Source organism: Oryctolagus cuniculus, chromosome 9 (assembly GCF_051225735.1).
Source record: "Oryctolagus cuniculus isolate XC-2025 breed Fujian yellow rabbit chromosome 9, ASM5122573v1, whole genome shotgun sequence".
Lineage (NCBI taxonomy): Eukaryota > Metazoa > Chordata > Mammalia > Lagomorpha > Leporidae > Oryctolagus > Oryctolagus cuniculus.
In genome coordinates this window covers 32,793,768-32,812,371 of record NC_142875.1, presented here as the reverse complement: position 1 = coordinate 32,812,371, position 18,604 = coordinate 32,793,768, and the positions used below count along the sequence as shown (strand labels likewise).

General features: G+C 42.1%; 1 protein-coding gene across 3 annotated transcripts in view; it reads left to right on the top strand.

Moving 5' to 3' along the window:
• Positions 1-9,555: 9,555 nt before the first annotated feature.
• The window catches only part of NDFIP2 (Nedd4 family interacting protein 2), an 86,532-nt gene continuing 77,483 nt past the window's right edge, over positions 9,556-18,604 (top strand). Inside the window, exons 1-2 of one of the 3 annotated variants that reach the window (XM_089303515.1) lie at positions 9,799-9,945; positions 12,561-12,605. Coding sequence is in view for 1 of the 3 variants with exons in the window: in XM_051850574.3 (XP_051706534.1) it covers positions 9,625-9,945 (321 nt within the window). In the remaining 2 variants the exon portion in view is untranslated. Of the gene's footprint in view, positions 9,946-12,560; positions 12,606-18,604 lie in introns of all 3 variants that reach the window. The other 2 variants (XM_051850574.3, XR_016212816.1) reach the window with 2 other exon arrangements.

Here is an 18,604-nt window from a genome sequence, read left to right as displayed (position 1 = left end):
AACATTGTATCTCATAATGGTTGCACAGATTTCTTCAATTTATGAAAACCTCATTGAGGTTCACCCTTATAAATCATATACTTTCCTGTACGCATTGTATATTGCAATAAAAAGTTGTTAAAGTAAAATACTGGGCATGTGTTGTGATGCAGTAGATTAAGCTGCGCCTGCATCCCATATCTGAGTGCTGGTTTGAGTCCGGGCTACTTTGCTTCCAATCCAACTTCCTGCTAATGTGTGTGGGAGGCAGCAGATGACTGCTCAAATGCTTGGGCCTATATTAATCACGTGAGAGACTTAGATGGAGGTCCTGGCTCCTGGTTTTGGCCTGGCCCTGTCCTTGCTGTTGTGGGCATTCGGGGAGTGAACTATCCATTGGAAGGTCACTGTCTTTCTGCCCTTACAGTAGATGAAAATAAATAAAACCTTTTTGTAATAAAAAAAAGAGTGTAGGCCGGCGCCGCGGCTCAATAGGCTAATCCTCCTAGCGGCGCCAGCACACCGGGTTCTAGTCCTGGTCGGGGCGCCGGATTCTTCCTGGTTGCCCCTCTTCCAGGCCAGCTCTCTACTATGGCCTGGGAAGGCAGTGGAGGATGGCCCAAGTGCTTGGGCCCTGCACCCCATGGGAGACCAGGAGAAGCACCTGGCTCCCGCCTTTGGATCAGCGCGGTAGGCCGCCGGCCGCAGCGCGCCAGCCGTGGCGGCCATTGGAGGGTGAACCAACGGCAAAAAGGAAGACCTTTCTCCCTGTCTCTCTCTCACTATCCACTCTGCCTGTCAAAAAATAAATAAATAAATAAATAAAATAAAAAAAATAAGAAAGAGTGAAAATAAAAAAGAACCCAGTATATCTCCCTTCTCTTACTTGCTTTGTGATCTTTGGTAAGTTTCTTTTTCTTTTTTTTTTGTTTGTTTGTTTGTTTTGTTTTTTAAGATTTGTTTATTTGTTTGAAAGAGTTACAAAGAGCAATGGGGGGAGGTGAAAGAGAGAGAGAGAGAGAGAGATTTTCCATCTGCTGGTTCACTCCCCAAATGGCCATCAGCCAGGGTTAGGCCTGGCTGAAGCCAGGATTCAGGAGCTTCTTCTGGATCTCCCATGTGGGTGCAGGGGCCCAAGCACTTGGGCCATCTTCTGCTTTCCCAAGCATCAGCAGGGAACTGGATCAGAAATATAGCATCTGGATCTCAAACTGTTGCCCATATGGGATGCCAGTGTCACAGGCAGTGGCTTTACCTGCTACGCCACAATATGGCTCCAGTAAAATTCTTCAAACTCTAAGTTGGGGCCGTTGTTGTCGCTAGCCAGTAAAGTCCCCAGCTGAGACACCAGCATCCCTTATGGGTGCCAGCTCAATTCCTGCTGGTCCGATCCAGCTCCCTGGTAATGGCCTGTGAAAAACAGCAGAGGATGGTCCAAGTGCTTGGGCTCCTGCCACCCAGGTGGGAGACCTGGAAGAAGCTCTTGCCTCCTGGCTTTTGGCCTGGCCTAGCCCTGGCTGGTGCGGCCATCATGGGAGTGAACCAGCAGATGGAAGCTCTCTCTCTTTCTGTGTCTCCCTCTAATTCTGACTTTCAAATAAATAAATAAATTTCCTAACAAAAAAGACACTAAATCTCAGTTTATTGATATGTGGAATGGCAATAACAAAAGTATAAAGTACTAACTTCATATGTCTGTTGTGAATATATAGTGAGATAGTGCACATGAAGCACTTAGCAAAATTGTTAGCAGCAGTCAATAAATGGCAGCTACTATTATCATAATTGTAATGATCATCAAATATACTATGTAAGAGTTTTACTCTAAATAAACAACCAGGAACATATTTTCCCCAGTTACACATACTGGAGTCTATTGCTTATTTTATGACAAGTCAGAACATGGAATACAAGCCCAGTCATTTAACTTAGAAAATATGAAGTGGCCATGTTGACAGAGTTAATGAGCTTCGGTGTTATTCTAGGTAATTTCTATCCTTTCTAAGTTTCTAAGTTTCAATATTTATTCTACATTTTAAGTGCTAAGGGTTTTACAAAAATTTTTTTTGCTTGCTCATTTAAAAGAATAGAAAAGAGCCTCCAGGAATAATAGTCCTTTATGTTTGCGTGATTACATTTTCACTTGAGCTTTACCACAACCTGTGAGACATATAGGGGAGGGATTATTATTCTGGTATTCTGGTATTAAAGATGAGCAAACCAGTTCAGCAGGTTAAGTGATTTACCCAGGGGCCGTTTTGCTAAGATACACACAGTTGGGACAAGGCTATTACAAAAGTATTTGGATAATTCAGGAAATGAAGGAATGAAGGTAATTTAAGTCTTTGCTTAGATACTAGAATTTTCTGTGATGATTCAAATGGTCCATAGCTACTGTCACTAGATGCTTATGGCATCTAAACACTTGTAATGTGCCTAGTGTGACTGAGAGACTGAATCTTTAGTGTTATTTATTTTTAATATTATTTTATATGACACGTGGCAGGGGGCTGCTATGTTAGACAGTACAGCTGTACTGTTTCAGGAATCATGGTACAGTTCCTTGGTCAAGGGGTAGAAGCTAAACTAAGCAGGGTAGAGTCCCATTCACTTTGTATTATAGCCCAAGTTTATATAAATGAAAATACATATATGGTGTTGGTATTGTTTTGTGTTTAAGCTTGAATGTATGAAACTAATACTAGGTATCTACTGTATTTTTAAAGACTATATTTTTAGATAAGTCATTTTATAGTACTTTAAACAGTACATGTTTTACTTGTTCCAAAGCAGCAACCTAGGTAATGACTCATAACTATCTTAGAATTTTTTGGTGGCAATGCATTTGCCTGTAATATTTCTTTCTTTTTAAAGATTTATTTCTTTATTTGAAAGGCAGAGTTACAGAGAGAGAAGGAAAGACAGAAAGAAGGATCTTCCATCTGTTGGTTCATTCTACAAATGGCTGCCAACAGCCAAGACTGGGACAGGTTGAAGCCAGCAGCGAGGAGTTTCTTCTGGGTCTCCCACATGGGTGCAGGGACACAAGCACTTGAGCCATCCACTGCTGCTTTCCCAGGTACATTAGCAGGGAGCTGGATCCGAAGTGCAGCAGCCAGGACTTGAACCAGCGTCTATATGCTATGCTGACGCTACAGGCCACGGCTTTAATCTGCTAAGCCACAGCACAGGCCGGCCCCTGCCTATTTCTTCCAAAAGAACTTTTGACATGTTGATATTCATAATGCATTGGAATTCTGCTTTTTAATTTTAATTTTTACTGTTTTGGAGGGCTGTCTCTAATTGGATGAGTTGGGAATAATCAATGGAGTGCTTTGAATGGCTTTATGAGTTACCTACCACATTTTAACCAAGGGTAGGTGGGTGGGAGTTGCTTCACAGATACAGCTCTAAGGCAGTATTTACCTGTTTAAGCCTCAGTTTTTTATCTTCAAAATGAAGGTATTGTGATGGATGGATGATCTCAAGTTTTATGGTAAATAACTGTTAAAGTTTTATGGCTCTGGCCAGCGCTGCGGCTCACTAGGCTAATCCTCCGCCTTGCGGCGCCGGCACACCGGGTTCTAGTCCCGGTCAGGGCGCCGGATTCTGTCCCGGTTGCCTCTCTTCCAGGCCAGCTCTCTGCTGTGGCCCGGGAGTGCAGTGGAGGATAGCCAAGTGCTTGGGCCCTGCACCCCATGGGAGACCAGGAGAAGTACCTGGCTCCTGCCATCGGATCAGCGTGGTGTGCCAGACACAGTGCGCCGGCTGTGGCGGCCATTGGAGGGTGAATCAACGGCAAAAGCAAGACCTTTCTCTCTGTCTCTCTCTCACTGTCCACTCTGCCTGTCTATATATATATATATATATATATATATATATATGAAGGAATTCTGCCTGTATCCAGCAGTGGCAACTCCTAAAGGAAGAGTTCCAGTGGCCAGGGCTATGGTTTTCAGACCTGTCCTGTCAGCTTCCACAATTGCATAAACTAATTCCTTATACTAAATCTCTAAAGATACATAATCGACTTATTCCATTTCTCTGTTTGAATTCTCACTGATAAAAAAATTAGCTGTATTTTACATTTTTATTTAGATTTCACTTATTTGAAAAGCAGAGAAACACAATCTTTCGAGCATTGGTTTACTCCCCAAATGCCTGCAACAGCTGGGGCTGGGCCAGGCTGAAGTCAGGAGCTCAGAACTAAATCTGGGTTTCTCATGTGGTTGGCAGGGCCCAAATACTTGAGCCATCACTTGCTGCCTCTCATGGTGTGTATTGGCAGGAAGCTGGAATCAGCAGCAAAGCTAGGACTTCAATTAGGTGCTCTGATACGGCATAAAGGTGTCCCAAGGGCATTGTAAGCACTTTGCCAAATGCCTACCTCTGTTTTTCAGATTCTACTAGGATACTTGAAGAGAATAAGGAGACCGAAAGGAAGTAGATACTCGATTATCAAAGCACTCACTTTAGGTTTCCTCTCTAAAATTATAGAGATGAACAGATGACAGAAATCTCAGCACCAGTTAAATAAGGAACACTATGTGAAGCTAAATTGAGGTTCAACCTACAAACAGCTTTAAAAATCCATATATATGGTAATAAAGATAAAACTTAGGAGCAATAACTACTTATTTCCATTTACTGAAGTGAAAAGCAACCATTTCTTTAAAATATACAACTTGATGTTCAGAAAATGATAGCTTGTGAATTTTTATTTGAGTGGGGGGGTCAAAGGGGGGGTAGGGAGAGAGGGAGAAGGAAAGAGGGAGAGGGAGAGAAAGAGAGGAAGAGGGAGAGAGAGAGGCAGAGAGAGAGAGAGAGAGAGAGATCCTATCAATGCCCACAGGGCCAGGCAAAAGCCAGGAGGTGGGAACTCAGAGTAGGTCTCTCATGTTGGAAGTGGGAACCCAAACATTTGAACTACCACCAGCTGCCTCCCTAGGTCTCTGTTGGGAAGCTGGGGCCACAAACTGGAGTTGGGCATCAAATTCTGATACTCTGATATGGGATGTGAGTGTCTTAATCACTGGGCCAAATACCCACTCTAGCATATAAATTTTTATTAGGCAGATTCAGAAATCTTCAGATAGAGAAAGTAATTTTTACCTCTTTTCACTCATTCTCTAAATATACAGGAATTATAACACTCCAAAATGTAATTAATTATCAAGATCAGTAGTAACATTAAATGCTGTATCTACCCTGAAGAGTAGTTCTATATTATATGTTCTTGGTTATATAGGAAGTTGTAAAAAAGCTAAACATCACTAAAGCAAAGAAAATTTAGAGCATCTGTCTACCTGTGCTTAAGACCTGTGTAGGCAGCCCTTGGCAGTCAGTGGCATGTCTACTATTCTTTCAACTGGGGGAATCTCAACAAAGAATCCTGGTGTATGTGTATGAACTTCAACATACCTGGCTATAAGTAAAAAGAGAGAATGGTAGATGCTGAGAAATTAGTTCACCTCTAGAGGGAAGGGCTCTGTTTCTGGGAAAGTGAGAGTGGTTTCTAAGGCTTGGTATGTCCCAGGCAAAGACATATCTGTGACCTGAGGGCATCACTCTACAGACAACACCAAAGTCATTCTTAGTGGCAAAGCTATAGAAACATCGCCTCCACCTGAAAAAAATGCTGTCAATGGATAACACTGAAGGTTGTTCTGGAGATGGAACATCAACGATGTAAAATGACAAGATGGCCATTTAACACACTCTTGATAAAAATAACATTGTCCTACACTTGACATTCTGGGTACTTCTATAGGATTCTAGGTTGCAGTCTACAGGAAACAGATGCTGGTATAAAGTTATGAGTGCGAAAGATTCATTGGGGGTTGACATCTGTGAAAGGAAAAAAGGATTGAGTAGGGGGAACTGTCATAACATGGTATAGAGCTGACCATGTCTCTACCAGTTCAAAGGGAGCTCTGAATCAAAGGCAGCCCCAAAGAGAGTTTAGTATTGAATACAATCAGCTTGAGTCTTGCACCATTGCCTTATTCAATGAATGGCTAGGTGCTACTCTAGAAATAACATTTCAGGTTGAAAGCTGAAGGCAACCCTGACAAAGCTAACAGCTGGAAATGATTGGCTAACCCCATTTGTTGAGGCAGCACGTAAAACGCACTTTCTTGAAAGGGAATCTGGATGCAGATATTTGATGCAGTGGTTAAGACACCTTTTGGAATGTCTGCATCCCCCATTGGAGTGCCTGGGTTTGAGTTCCAACTCTGCTGCTGATTTAGTTTCCTGCTAATGCATGCTCTGGGAGGCAGCAGGTGATGGCTGAAGAGGTTGGGTCCCTGCCCCTGGCATGGGATTAAGTTCTTGGCTCTCATTTTGGTCTAGCACAGCCCTAGCTGTTACAGCCATTTGGGAAATGAACCAGCAGATGGAAGATCTCTCTTTGCCTCCCAAATAAACAAAAATTTTTATTAAAAGACAGAAAAAAAAAAGAGAAGGGGAGTATGGCAGCTTATTTCCATGTTTACTGCAGTGCAGTGAAACAGAATTTTGAGTGACCGTGTCTTTGGAGATGAAAATTGATTAGATCAGAACAGGAGGCGTTAGTGAAGTTCTCTAACATTCTAAAATTCTACTTGAGGTAGCTAATTCACTAGGGAACTAGATCAGAACATCAGGATGGAAAATATTATTAGATGTTGCATAAGGCTTCCAAAATGGTTTAAAAAAAAACTATTGTTTTTCCATTTCATTACAAGTAAGTTGCTCCTATTGGGACAAATCAACAAATCAGTTCCTCTGCTTGTGATGCCCCACTACAGGTCAGATGGGCTTAGTTGTGAAACAGGCAAAAGGCACTCAGAACAGCCTTTTTAGGGATGAGGAGGAAGAATCCTTCTTTCTTTTCTTTTTTTTTAAAGATATATTTATTTTATTTGAAAAGCAGAGAGAGAGAGAGAGAGAGAGACAGAGGGAGATCTTCCATCCACTGGTTCACTGCCAATATGGCCACAACACCTGGGACTGGTGCAGGTCAAAGCCAGGAACCAGAAACTCCATCCTGCTCTCCTGTGCAGGTGGCAGAGGACCAAAGCAGTTGGGCCATCTGCTGCTGCTCTCCCAGGCTCATTAGCAAGGAGCTGGATGAGACGTGGAGCAGCCACTGTCTATAGCATGCAGTAGAGCTGAGGATGAAATAACATACGTGTAGTCCTTAAGTTAAGGACTCAATATTTGTAAGCTGCTTCTCTTTCCCCTTTCTGATGCTTCTTCTCACAGGAAATACGCTTCTTGCAGAATTATTTAACCTGCTATGCTAGGTTAGCAAAACATTCACAGAACTTGGGAGGAGGGTATAATTGAAAGAATCTGTTACTCTAACAGGATTCAGGGTGTCTGCTTTTGGTCAGGTCTCTGGTTTCCACCATTATGTTCTCAGTGCTGCGCTGGGTATTAAAAATGGTCTCTTTTCTAAGGAGCAGTCTATTTGAGAAACAAATGGATACATGAATGGTCAATGAAAAAACAAGCAAATATAAAATTTGATTTTAGTGGAACCTTACAGAGCATAAGTGATATAGGAATATAATTTTATTTTGCTAATACTGCCTGTTGTTTTGATATTGAGAGGCAATACTATTTGGCATGAAATTGTGAGGGTAAGTGCTTATACTAATAAAATTTATAAAATGGCATATGTTTGTTGTCATGGAATTTAAAAGAGGTTAGGTCACAAGAAAGCAAGTTTCAGGACATTTAAGTATGATTATATCATTGCTTCTTATTGTTAGTAATGCTCTTACTACTTGATGTATCAAGATGACAAAAATAGGAAGAGCTGAAAAATGCTTTGAAAAGCTCTATCAGAAAGGCTTATATTTTTAAATTGATGATCTCTCAAGAAATTTCTATCTTTATTAAATCTTGCTATTTTAACCAGCTAACCCAGTGTCCTTACTCACTCTGGGAATCTCCTCTGGACACTCATGAGGGAAGTACAGTGGGTAGGACTCCAAGTCCTCCCCCTTCCTCCCTTCAGGGGGCTCCTTTGTAAGATCATTTAGGGAAAAAAGAGCTCAACTATCTTAAAAAAGATATCTGGGCCAGATCATGTGGGATCATACTTTGCAGATTTTAGAAAGCAGGTCTTTGGGTTAAAAGGGACTCTTCCCTGCTCTGTCATATTCTTGTACTTGCTAAAGAAACTCACTTTGTGCTCTGCCTGAGACACACACAGTAGGTCATGTGTGGCTAGCTAGACACTCGGAGTATTACAGTGCTTCAAACAAAGTGATTCCTTACTAGTAAACCTTTGGAATTATTGGTTTGACTATTATCAAAATATAGCCCTACCTCATTTCATAATGTTCTTCTATCCTTCCAGTTACCCAGAACCTGAGAGGCCTCTTTCCTTGTAAACAAACACTGAGGAGCCTGCTGGATTCTTAAATGTCTTACTGACAAGAAGGAGGAAAAAAAAAAAAGATTTAAATTCTTTAAATTATCTCACACAGGATTTTTTAAAAAATATTTATTGAAGAGGCAGAGACAAGGGGATGGAGAGCTCTGATGTACTGTGCCCTCAGTGGCTGGGGCTGGCTCAGAATGAACCCAGGAACCAGGTTTCCCATGTGGGTGGCAGGAATCCCAATTACTTGAGTCATCACTGCTGCCTCCCACAGCTGCATTGGTGACTTGAAGGTGCAGTCAGGAGCTGGAGCAGGTAATTGAACCCAGATACTTCCATGTGGGATGTAGGCATCTTAACTGCTAGGCTAAACAACTCCTCACACAGGGTTAAAAAAAGTTTATCATTTTAAACTATTTTAAAGGGAGAGAGAGGATCTTTCACCTTCTAGTTCATTTCTCAAATGGCTCCTCAACCAGAGCTGGGCCTGGCTGAAGCCGGGAGCCAAGAACTCCATTCCAGTCTCCCACGCGAGTGGCAGGGGCCCAACAGAAGTTCCAAAACTCGAATAGGCACTGTGAAATGGAAGGTGGACATCCCAAGCCAGGCTTAACCCATTCTGCCCCAACCCCCACTCTCTCACAGAGGATTTTGTTGGGTAGTGGAAATACTCTGTATGTAGTATAACGCTGGATAGCTGTCATTACACATTGGTCCAAATCGCTAGAATCTATACTCCTAACATAAACCACGGCCTTTGGGTGATAAGGATGTGTCCATGTAGGTTCACCATAATGTGCATAATAATGTGCATGCGGGGGAGTGGGGTGGAGGGGCATATGGGATCTCGCTGAGAAATCTAAAACTGCTCTAACAGTCTTTGAGAAAAAAAATCTCTTAACTCACTAATGATTTTGAATGAGCATTTTAGTAATGCCCTAGAAACGGATCTCCTGGCGATGTCCTAGGCCGCGTAATAATGGAAAGTGTTAGGTAAGAGGGCGACCTGCCCTCTCAGGTGTTCTAAGAACGCGTCCCCTCTCTCTCTGACATCTCTCTGTGGCGTGACTGCACACTGGCTCATCCCTGCGCGAAACCTGTGCACGCTGAAAAGACCAATCACGAAGGGTGATTTTTTTTTTCTTCTTCTTCTGCTCCTTTTGCCACCGCCCACTCCCGGCAAGCTGACAACCGAGACAGCTCCCCCGGACTAGCCTGACTTTTTCCATCTCCTCCCACCCAGCGACACCCTCCCACTCGCCGCGCGGATGGGACGCCGGAGGACGCAGCGAGCATGCGCGACCGTTCCGAGCATGCTCAGTAGCGCGCGCTGCTCCCCGGAGCTCCTCCGGCGATCCGCGAGCGACGCGGAGGTCTCTGCGGCTGCTGTGGGAGCGACAGGAAGTGAAGCGGCCCTGCCGGGCTACCGCAGCGGCCGAAGCAGAGGCGGAAGGGGCGCTGCGGCGACAACGTCGTCGACGGGGGCGGCCGAGGGAGCTGAGCGTGGAGGGGACCTTCCGGCTCCGAAGCCGGATCCCGAGCCGGGCGGGATGGATCATCACCAGCTGGCGACTGGCCGCTACCAGGTGGTGAGTTCCCGGCCTCCCGGGGCCCTGGGGCTGCCTCCCGTCTCAGGTTATTCCCGGAGGGGACGTGCTGGCCAATTTTGATGATTATTTTTTGGCTCCTCTGGCCCGAGCTGCGTACCTCCAAGCTCTGAGCTTGCTCCCCCCACCTTTCCTGTCTCCTCGAGACCCATTTCTTCGGTCCCAACTCTCCTGCTAGCCCCTCAGCCGCACCGTGTACCCGCCTGTAAGACACCCTCCCGCACACCCACATCCTAGAGCTTGTGTGTGTTAATTCTCTCCTAACCCTTTCTTTATTTTCGGGCTGCTTGACTCCGGACACATTCCGGCCGATTGTGTCCTGGACGCGGGGCTCCGTTCGCGTACCTGCCAGGGAGGCGTCGTCGTCACTAATGGGGTGGTGGGAAGAGGTGTGAGCACTGTGCAGGGTGGGATGTGGAGCTGGCGAAAACGTGGGTTAGGAATTGTGGCATTGTTGAGGGTAGCTGTAGTGCTGATCTTGTGCCTGCTCTCGTTAACCTTGTCGTTTTGTCCTTTTTCCATTATGTTAGTTTGAAAAGTGTACGTTTTTTTTTTTTTCCCGTGCCCACCGCCTTTGAACGGGGAGAGGAAACAGAGGAAGTTTTATTAGAAAAAAATTCTTGTTTGAAAAATTCCTTTTTAATTAACACAAGATTTTCCATCTTAACTGTGTTACAGTGTATGAAATGTGTTGTATATTTTCAGTGTCAATTAAAAAACATTTTTTCCCTGTGCGTTTTAATTCTGGTGGCGTTTGGAGATATCTGTTGTAAACCTTACTTAAACGTGGACTCGAAAATAATTTATTCTTTTGAAGCTGTGTAGCCTAGTATTCTACAAACTTTCAGATGGTAATTTGGTTAAACCTGTTTACTGAGGGAGAGGGGAAAAACAGTATGACCTGCTGATGGTGTAGTTTTTAGTTTATCACCTTTTACAAATGTAGATGTGCTGTCTCAGATTTCACCTTTAAAGTCTTTCTTGCCTGTGACGATTTATTGTGTACTAAGGGTTTCCATTTAATAAGTACGTTTTGACAAATAAGAAGGATGTTGAAATCTCAGCGTATGTAATTTTGCACTTTTCTAAGATGAAAGCATGTGATGCCTCCCTTGACATGTGGATTACATTTTGAAGAACCGCCAAACCATCCATGTTGTGAATGCTTTGAAAATTTATAAGTATTTTCTGAACAACCTAGAAAATATTTTTGCTGCCAGTGTGGAAGGCATTTTTAAAGTTGTCAATATATTTACTTTTGGTGGTTTGATTGTTTTTTTTTTAAAGGTATTCTTATTTTTGTAAATGTTAGCAAAAATAAAATGCAGAAGGTAAGTCTTGAATAACACTATCAGTGAGACTTGTTTTATTTTTCTTATCTTTCTTGTTCCTGTTTGTTTTCCTTCATGGTATAAGCTGACTTAAATTCTTTCTCTTTGGTTGCTTTTGCTTCTTGTAGTCAACCATGTTCTCATAAACACAAGTTACTCCTTAAAATATTTTTAACTGATGTAGTTGTGCCTTAAAAAGAATTTATTATACAAGTGTCATCACATTTGCTGTTGAAAGTTATGACTAGTTAGACTGTTTTTCAAAGTTCCTGTTACCAAAATATTAAAATTTATTCTCTCAGTTTTAGGATACTTTTGTTTTCCTCTAAATCCTTTAAAAATGAATGGATAATGTCATATTTTATTGCTCCTTTTTTTCAAATGGAAGCAGTGTCCTTTGTAGACTTTGGATAGGTGGATGTGTTCCTTGAGAGCAGAGGGCAAAAATCAGTTCTAAAGTACTGCTCACCTTAGGTAGGATAGCACCTTGTTTTCCTTCTAAGGCAGAGGGTATAGAATCTGAGCACAGTTTAAATTTGGACTTCAGTTTCTGTTCCTGTGCATTTCAGTGATTTTTGGCTATGAACATTCTTACTAGTTTTGTTGAGAATGATTTATATCCATGTTTACATATATGCCAAAGAAGCAGGTGAATTGAAGTTTCCAGTAGACTTTTTAGCTGGAGCTTAATCCCATCTGTGCCTCATATGATGAACACAAATATTTTGTGGCTCCCTTAACTTTTTTTTAAAGACTCTGGAATGATTAATAACTGGAGCAATAAACAACTTTATTTGGTGACTCTGTAGGAGATAGGCAAGTATATTTAGAGGCGAAATGATGTAGCATGTTAATTGATTACTTATGTAAACAGTAAAAATTAAACTCTCCATTTTGGAAAGTTAGCAGGGATACCCAAAACCATCAGAATGACTTACTGCCATTAACCAGTGGACAAGCTGGAAACCTGTATGTGGAAACTGTTTTCCTGTCCTCCATTCTTCCTTTCCATCATTCTTCCTTTCCATTGTTAAAAGGGTCTGGATCTTGTTAAGTAAAGCAGTGGATAACAATGGGGAGCTACAGAAAGTCTTGATTGTTACTCTTCTAATTTAAGAAAAAAGCCAGGTATGATGTGGAGTTTCATTGTGTTATGGGAATTTTATGCTTGGTAGGAACAGAGCAATGTTGCCAAACTGTAAAGTAGTCAGATGTGGCCTGCAGCTGTTACACCACATTCTAACTTTGATGTTCTTTTTTTAAAAGGATTACTTATGTACCTGCACCACGCTGACTACTAGGATTTAAAAGGTATTCAGTATAAAGATAAATTGGCGGTGTTGCTTATAGCAGTAGTTTACCAAACTGTATTCCAGAATGCTGATAATAGGTGTTCTGGGAGGATTTATAACATATTAACATATTAAAACAAAGAGAAACTGCCCAGTAAAGACATCGATTTGGATTTGTTTACCCCAGTTCTCCCTGATCTTTGGCAAAAGGTTTTTTTTTTTTTTTTTTTTTTTTTTCATTTTAAGATTATATTAACATTTCTGAAATGCTAGTTTTCTGTGGAACATAATTTGAAGTCCACAATTTTGCATTATTTTTCATACACCAAAGATGTGAGTACTTGGCACTTATCTGGAGAGAGAGTTTTTTGGGAAAGGAGGCTTGACTATTAATGATTAAAAATAGGCTTGAAAAGTATTTGGGCTTATGTTTAGGTTGTCGTGTTTGCACATTTGTGAGACATTGGCTTGGTTTGTTAAAGTCTGATTTTCCATATTGGTACCTAGCTCACTGGGATTATTGTGAGAGTTAAATAATGTAAAATGTAAAACATAAAGAGACTGATACATAAGAACTTAGTTTGTAAACTAGTAAGTTTGTTAATGTTTCATGTTTGCTGGCAGAAAACAGGGGACTCGCAGGTCACAGACAGTTGACATTACTCACGGCACAGCAAGCAGCCTGAACATCAGCATATCTGTGTAGCTTTTTCTTGCTACCAAGTCCCACCAGTGTGGTGAATGTGCAGATGGACATTTGTAATGGGTTTATGTCACATCTGAGGAACTCAGGAGTCAAGGATGCAGTGCGACTTCCCTTTTTTTTCAAACAGGCAGCAAATACTGTAGCAAGCAACAAACAAATGAGTTCACTTCTCCTTGGGAGGGAGCTTACATGTGGTGGTTGCCTTAATCTCTGTTGCTTATGTTACTTACTGCAAGAAACAGCTTAGTATCAGGAAATGGCAAGCTTTGTATTCGGCACACTCAGCAAGCATTTTCAAGCACATTCAGCTGCAAAGCAAACTGCCTCACCTAAGAGAATGTGTTTCAGATTAGGGGGTCATCAAAAATTTTACCAAAAATGCAATATATTTTTGCACAAAAAGAAGCTTATCTTTTGATTATATTTTCCACAAACAAGTATCCTCATGTATGGTGGTTTTTCAGGGTAGTCATTTCCTTTCATTTTTTCATTGAGTACTGCGGTCTTTTACCTTATACTGGTTATCATCTTTTCTTCGCCGGCTTGATTCCATTGATCTCACTTGTTTATTTCCTTTGAATTTACTTATATACTTTATTTGGTTTGTTTTCCTACCATACCTCTTTTATATAAATCAGATTACGTTATTACATAATCTAATAGGTACCTTTCAGTTCCTGCTTGATTTCTTGATTATATTGACACTGGACATTTCTCCTTGAAACTCCTTCTTTATTCCTGATACCAAGAAACTTTTTTTAACCTCTCTCTCTCTCTCTTTTTTTTTTTTTTTGACAGGCAGAGTGGACAGTGAGAGAGAGACAGAGAGAAAGGTCTTCCTTTGCCATTGGTTCACCCTCCAATGGCTGCCGTGGCTGGCGCACTGCGGCCGGCGTACCGCACTGATCCGATGGCAGGAGCCAGGTACTTCTCCTGGTCTCCCATGGGGTGCAGGGCCCAAGCATTTGGGCCATCCTCCACTGCATTCCTTGGCCACAGCAGAGAGCTAGCCTGGAAGAGGGGCAACCGGGACAGAATCCGGCGCCCCCACCGGGACTAGAACCCGGTGTGCTGGCGCTGCAAGGCGGAGGATTAGCCTAGTGAGCCGCGGCGCTGGCCTTACCCTCTCTTTTAACTTTAAAGATTTATTTATTTATTTGAAAGGCAAAGTGATGGAAGTGAGGGAGGGGGATGAGAGAGTTAGAGCAAGAGAGAGAGAGATCTTTCATCTGCTGGTTCACTCTAGATGTCTACAACAGCTAAGTCTAGACCAGGCTGAATCTAGGATCCAGGAATTCCATCTTGGTCTCTCACATGGGTGTTAGGGGCCCAAGTACTTAGGTCAGCTTCTGCTGCCTTCCCAGGTGCATTAGCAGGAAGCTGGATGGGGAGCTAAGCAACTGGGAATCAAAGTAACCCTCCAATATGGGATGTTAGCTTCGAAAACAGGAGCTTCATCTGCATCAGAATGCTGGCCCCTACTTCTCTTACCCCAGATTTCTCTTTGTGAACTCTTGATATACTTACTTGACACTTAAAATGTTGATTCTTTCCATGGCATGCCATATTGTGATAGTCTGCGTAGTTCTTCCTTCCTTCATTTGACTGTTCTTGACTGTACTGTTTGCATTACATGAGTCACATTTATAGAATATAAATTTGACTTTCATTTCTTTGTTCAAAATCCTTCTACTGAAGAAATCTCTTACTGAATTCCCTTCAACATTTGATATTGTGACTTTCAAAGGAAGAACTGTATAGTTTATATAGTTCATCCCCCCCCCCCACATATATCATGTATAAATTGTAGGGGCTACAGTTAGCAGTTTGCTATGTTTATGTTTTTGTATCTAGCAATTCATCTTATTTATTGATGTTTACAAAGTAGGTTGTAAATATCAGTGTATTTTCCTGCAAACCACATACTAGTCTAATAAGACTAGAGTTTAATATTTGTTGATGTTTTTTTCTTTGAGTTAAAATTGTTATCTAGTGAGATGTACAAATTGGTTTTAAAGTTTTTTTTTTTTTTTTTTTAATTCGAAAGAGTTACAGAGAGATAGAGGGAGAAACAAAAAGCTCTTCTATCACTGGTTCACTCCCCCTGATTGCTACAACAGCTAGAGCTGAGTTAGGCCAGAGCCAGGAGCCAGGAGCTTCATCTGGATCTCCCATGTGGGTGGCAGGGATCTAGACACTTGGACCATCTTCCACTGCTTTTCCCATGCCATTAGTAGGGAGCTGGATCAGAAGCAGAGCAGCCAGAACACTAACTAGCCCATATGGGATGCCAGTCTTGCAGGCAGTGGCTTTATCTGCTGTGCCACAATGCTGGCCCCAAATGTACAAATCTTATGTGGCCAATGGGATGAAATTTTTTTTTTTTTTTAAAGATTTAAGGTTTATTTATTTGAAAGAGTTACAGAGAGAGAGAATGAGCCAGAGGAAGAGAGAGGTCTTCCATCTGCTTGTTTACTCCCTGATTGACCACAACGGCTCTAGCTGAGCTGATCTGAAGCCTGGAGCCAGCAGCTTCTTCTGGGTCTCCCACGTGGGTGCCAGGGCTCAGAGACTCAGGCCATCTTCTGCTGCTTTAGGGAGCTGGATTGGAACTGGGACTCAAACCAGCACCTAAATGGGATGCCAGTGCTTCATGCCCAGGGCTTTAACCCACTGTGCCACAATGCCGGCACCTAAAATAGGATTTTAAACTTAAAAACACTGCATTTGTAGAAATTGAAACCAAATCTGTTGTATACTAAGTTGTATATAGTTTGAATACTTGTATTATGTTAATGTATTTTGCTGGGCTAATTACTTTTAGAGGGATCCTAGTTCTCTGGTTATTTTTGTGCACATGTATTAACTGTAAATCTGTCACTGATTTGGTTGAGTGGAATTCATTAAAAATTATGAAAATAAGTAAAAACTACTTCAGCACACTTGAACAGTGTTAAATCTTGCCCTTCACTTAAGCATGATCCATCATTACTTGATCTATAGATGGTGTAATATATATGCCGTAACAAGTAAATGCATTAGAATTATAAAAATAGTGTACTATGGATAGTTTATAAATTTATGTGTTTTTAAGATTTATTTATTTATTTGAAAGTCAGAGTTACAGAAAGAGGTCTTCTTTCTACTGGTTCACTCCCCAGTTGGCTGCAACGGCTGGAGCTGAGCCAGCCAATCCAAAGCCAGGAGCCAGGAGATTCTTCTGGGTCTCCCCCGTGGGTGCAGGGGCCCAGGGGTTTGAGCCATCCTCTGCTGCTTTCCCAGGCATGTTAGCAGGGAGCTGGATTGGAAGTGCAGCAGCTGGGACATGAGCCAGCTATGCCACAGTGCCGACCCCAACTGAGCAGTATTTAGATATCATTCTAGATTAACTATGATACAAAGTTTCTATAACTCATCTGCTCAATATTATAATAACTTATCAAGTACCTCTACCTGCCAAATACAATTTCAGGTGATGGTGAGGAGGACAGTCAGTTTGTTCTCACAGTTCATAGTTTGGTGGAGGGGGAGGCACATAAGTAATCATAATTTTAGGTAATAATAGGTGCTTTGAAGAAAATAAAGTAGGTATATGGAATAAATAATACATTTTATCAATAATTAAATAGTAGTAGAACAATATTGCCTGTATTGTGTCAGGAATGTGCTGAGGACTGCTAAATACTTTACATGTGTTAGCACATTTAATCCTTAGAACACTCTGAAATAGATAATGTTATCATTCTGTTGCAAATGAGAAAAATGAATGATGAAGTTAAATAATAGGCCCAACTGTGATGAAGCTGGTATTTAGATTTCGGTGTTTTAGTTTTATATTATATAAAAAACTACTCTGAACACAATAATTTTATTCTCTTTCAAGACTCTCTGAGTTGACTGTGATCATCAGGATAGTTCTCTGTGTGGTTAGCTAGGACTGCTGGCATTTTTGTAGGCTGGTTGGTTGGAATTTCCAATGTCTAGGAGCTTAGCTGAGACTGTTGATTGGAGCTTTTCTGTTCTCCTCTATGTTTTCTCTCTCTCTCTCTCTCTCTTTTTTTTTAAAGATTCATTTATTTATTTGAAAGTCAGAGTTACAGAGAGGGAGGAGAGGCAGAGGGGGAGGGTCTTCCATCCGATGGTTCACTCCCCAATTGGCTGCAATGGCTGGAACTTTGCCGATCCAAAGCCAGGAGCCAGGAGCTTCTTCTGGGTCACCGACATGGGTGCAGGGGCCCAAGGACTTGGGCCATCACAGCTTTCCCAGGCCATAGAGGAGAGCTGGATTGGAAATGGAGCAGCCAGGTCTCCAACCTTTGCCCATACGGGATGCCGGTGCTTCAGGCCAGGGCGTTAACCTGCTGCAGCACAGTGCCAGCCCCCATGTTTTGTCTTAATGTGAACTTGATTTTTACATCATAGAGAAGAACCAGCTGTCATTTGTTTTAAAGGACTAGGCTTGCATGTTCAGAATGTTGTTTCCACTGCATCTTATTGATCAAAGCAGGTTTTTTTAACAACAAATTTTCTAATTTTTTAAAAAGATTTTATTTATTTAAGAGGTAGAGTTACAGAGAGAGGGAGAGACAGAGAAAGGTCTTCCATCTGCTGGTTCACTCACAAATGGCTGCAACAGCTGGTGCTGGGCTTCTTCCAGGCCTCTCCTGTGGATGCTAGGGCCAGAGGACTTGGGTTACCTTCCACTGCTTTCCTAGGCCGTAAGCAGAGAGCTGGATAGGAAGAGGAGCAGCCAGGACATGAACCAGCACCCATCTGGGATGCCAGCACTGCAGGTGGGGCCTTAACCTACTATGCCACAATACCGGCTCAGGTCAAAGCAAGGAAAAGGGAATAAACTCCATCTCTTATTGGGAGAAGTGGCTTGCACATAAATGGAGGGAAGCAATTGATGGTGGCCATCTTTGGAGATGATACTCCACACCAGTCAATTTGATCCTTCAGTAGGAAACTACCCACTCTGAAGGTGTGATATTTAGATTGAGATTTGACTAAAATGTGAAGTTCTAGTTTTAGATGACAAATATTGCAGGTATGATAATTGTGATAGAAATGAAATTTTTGTCTTAAGGAATGGAAAGGAAGAGGCTGGCTCTGTGGTGCAGCAGGTTAAGCCACCACCTGCAATGCAGGCATCCCATATATCTCATATGGATGCTGGTTCAGGTCCCAGCTGCTCCACTTCCAATCCAGCTCTCTGTTAATGCTGGAAAATAACTGGGAAAGCAGTGGAAGATGACTCAAGTGCCAGGGTCCTTGGACCCACATGGGAGACCCAGAGGTAGCGGCTGGCT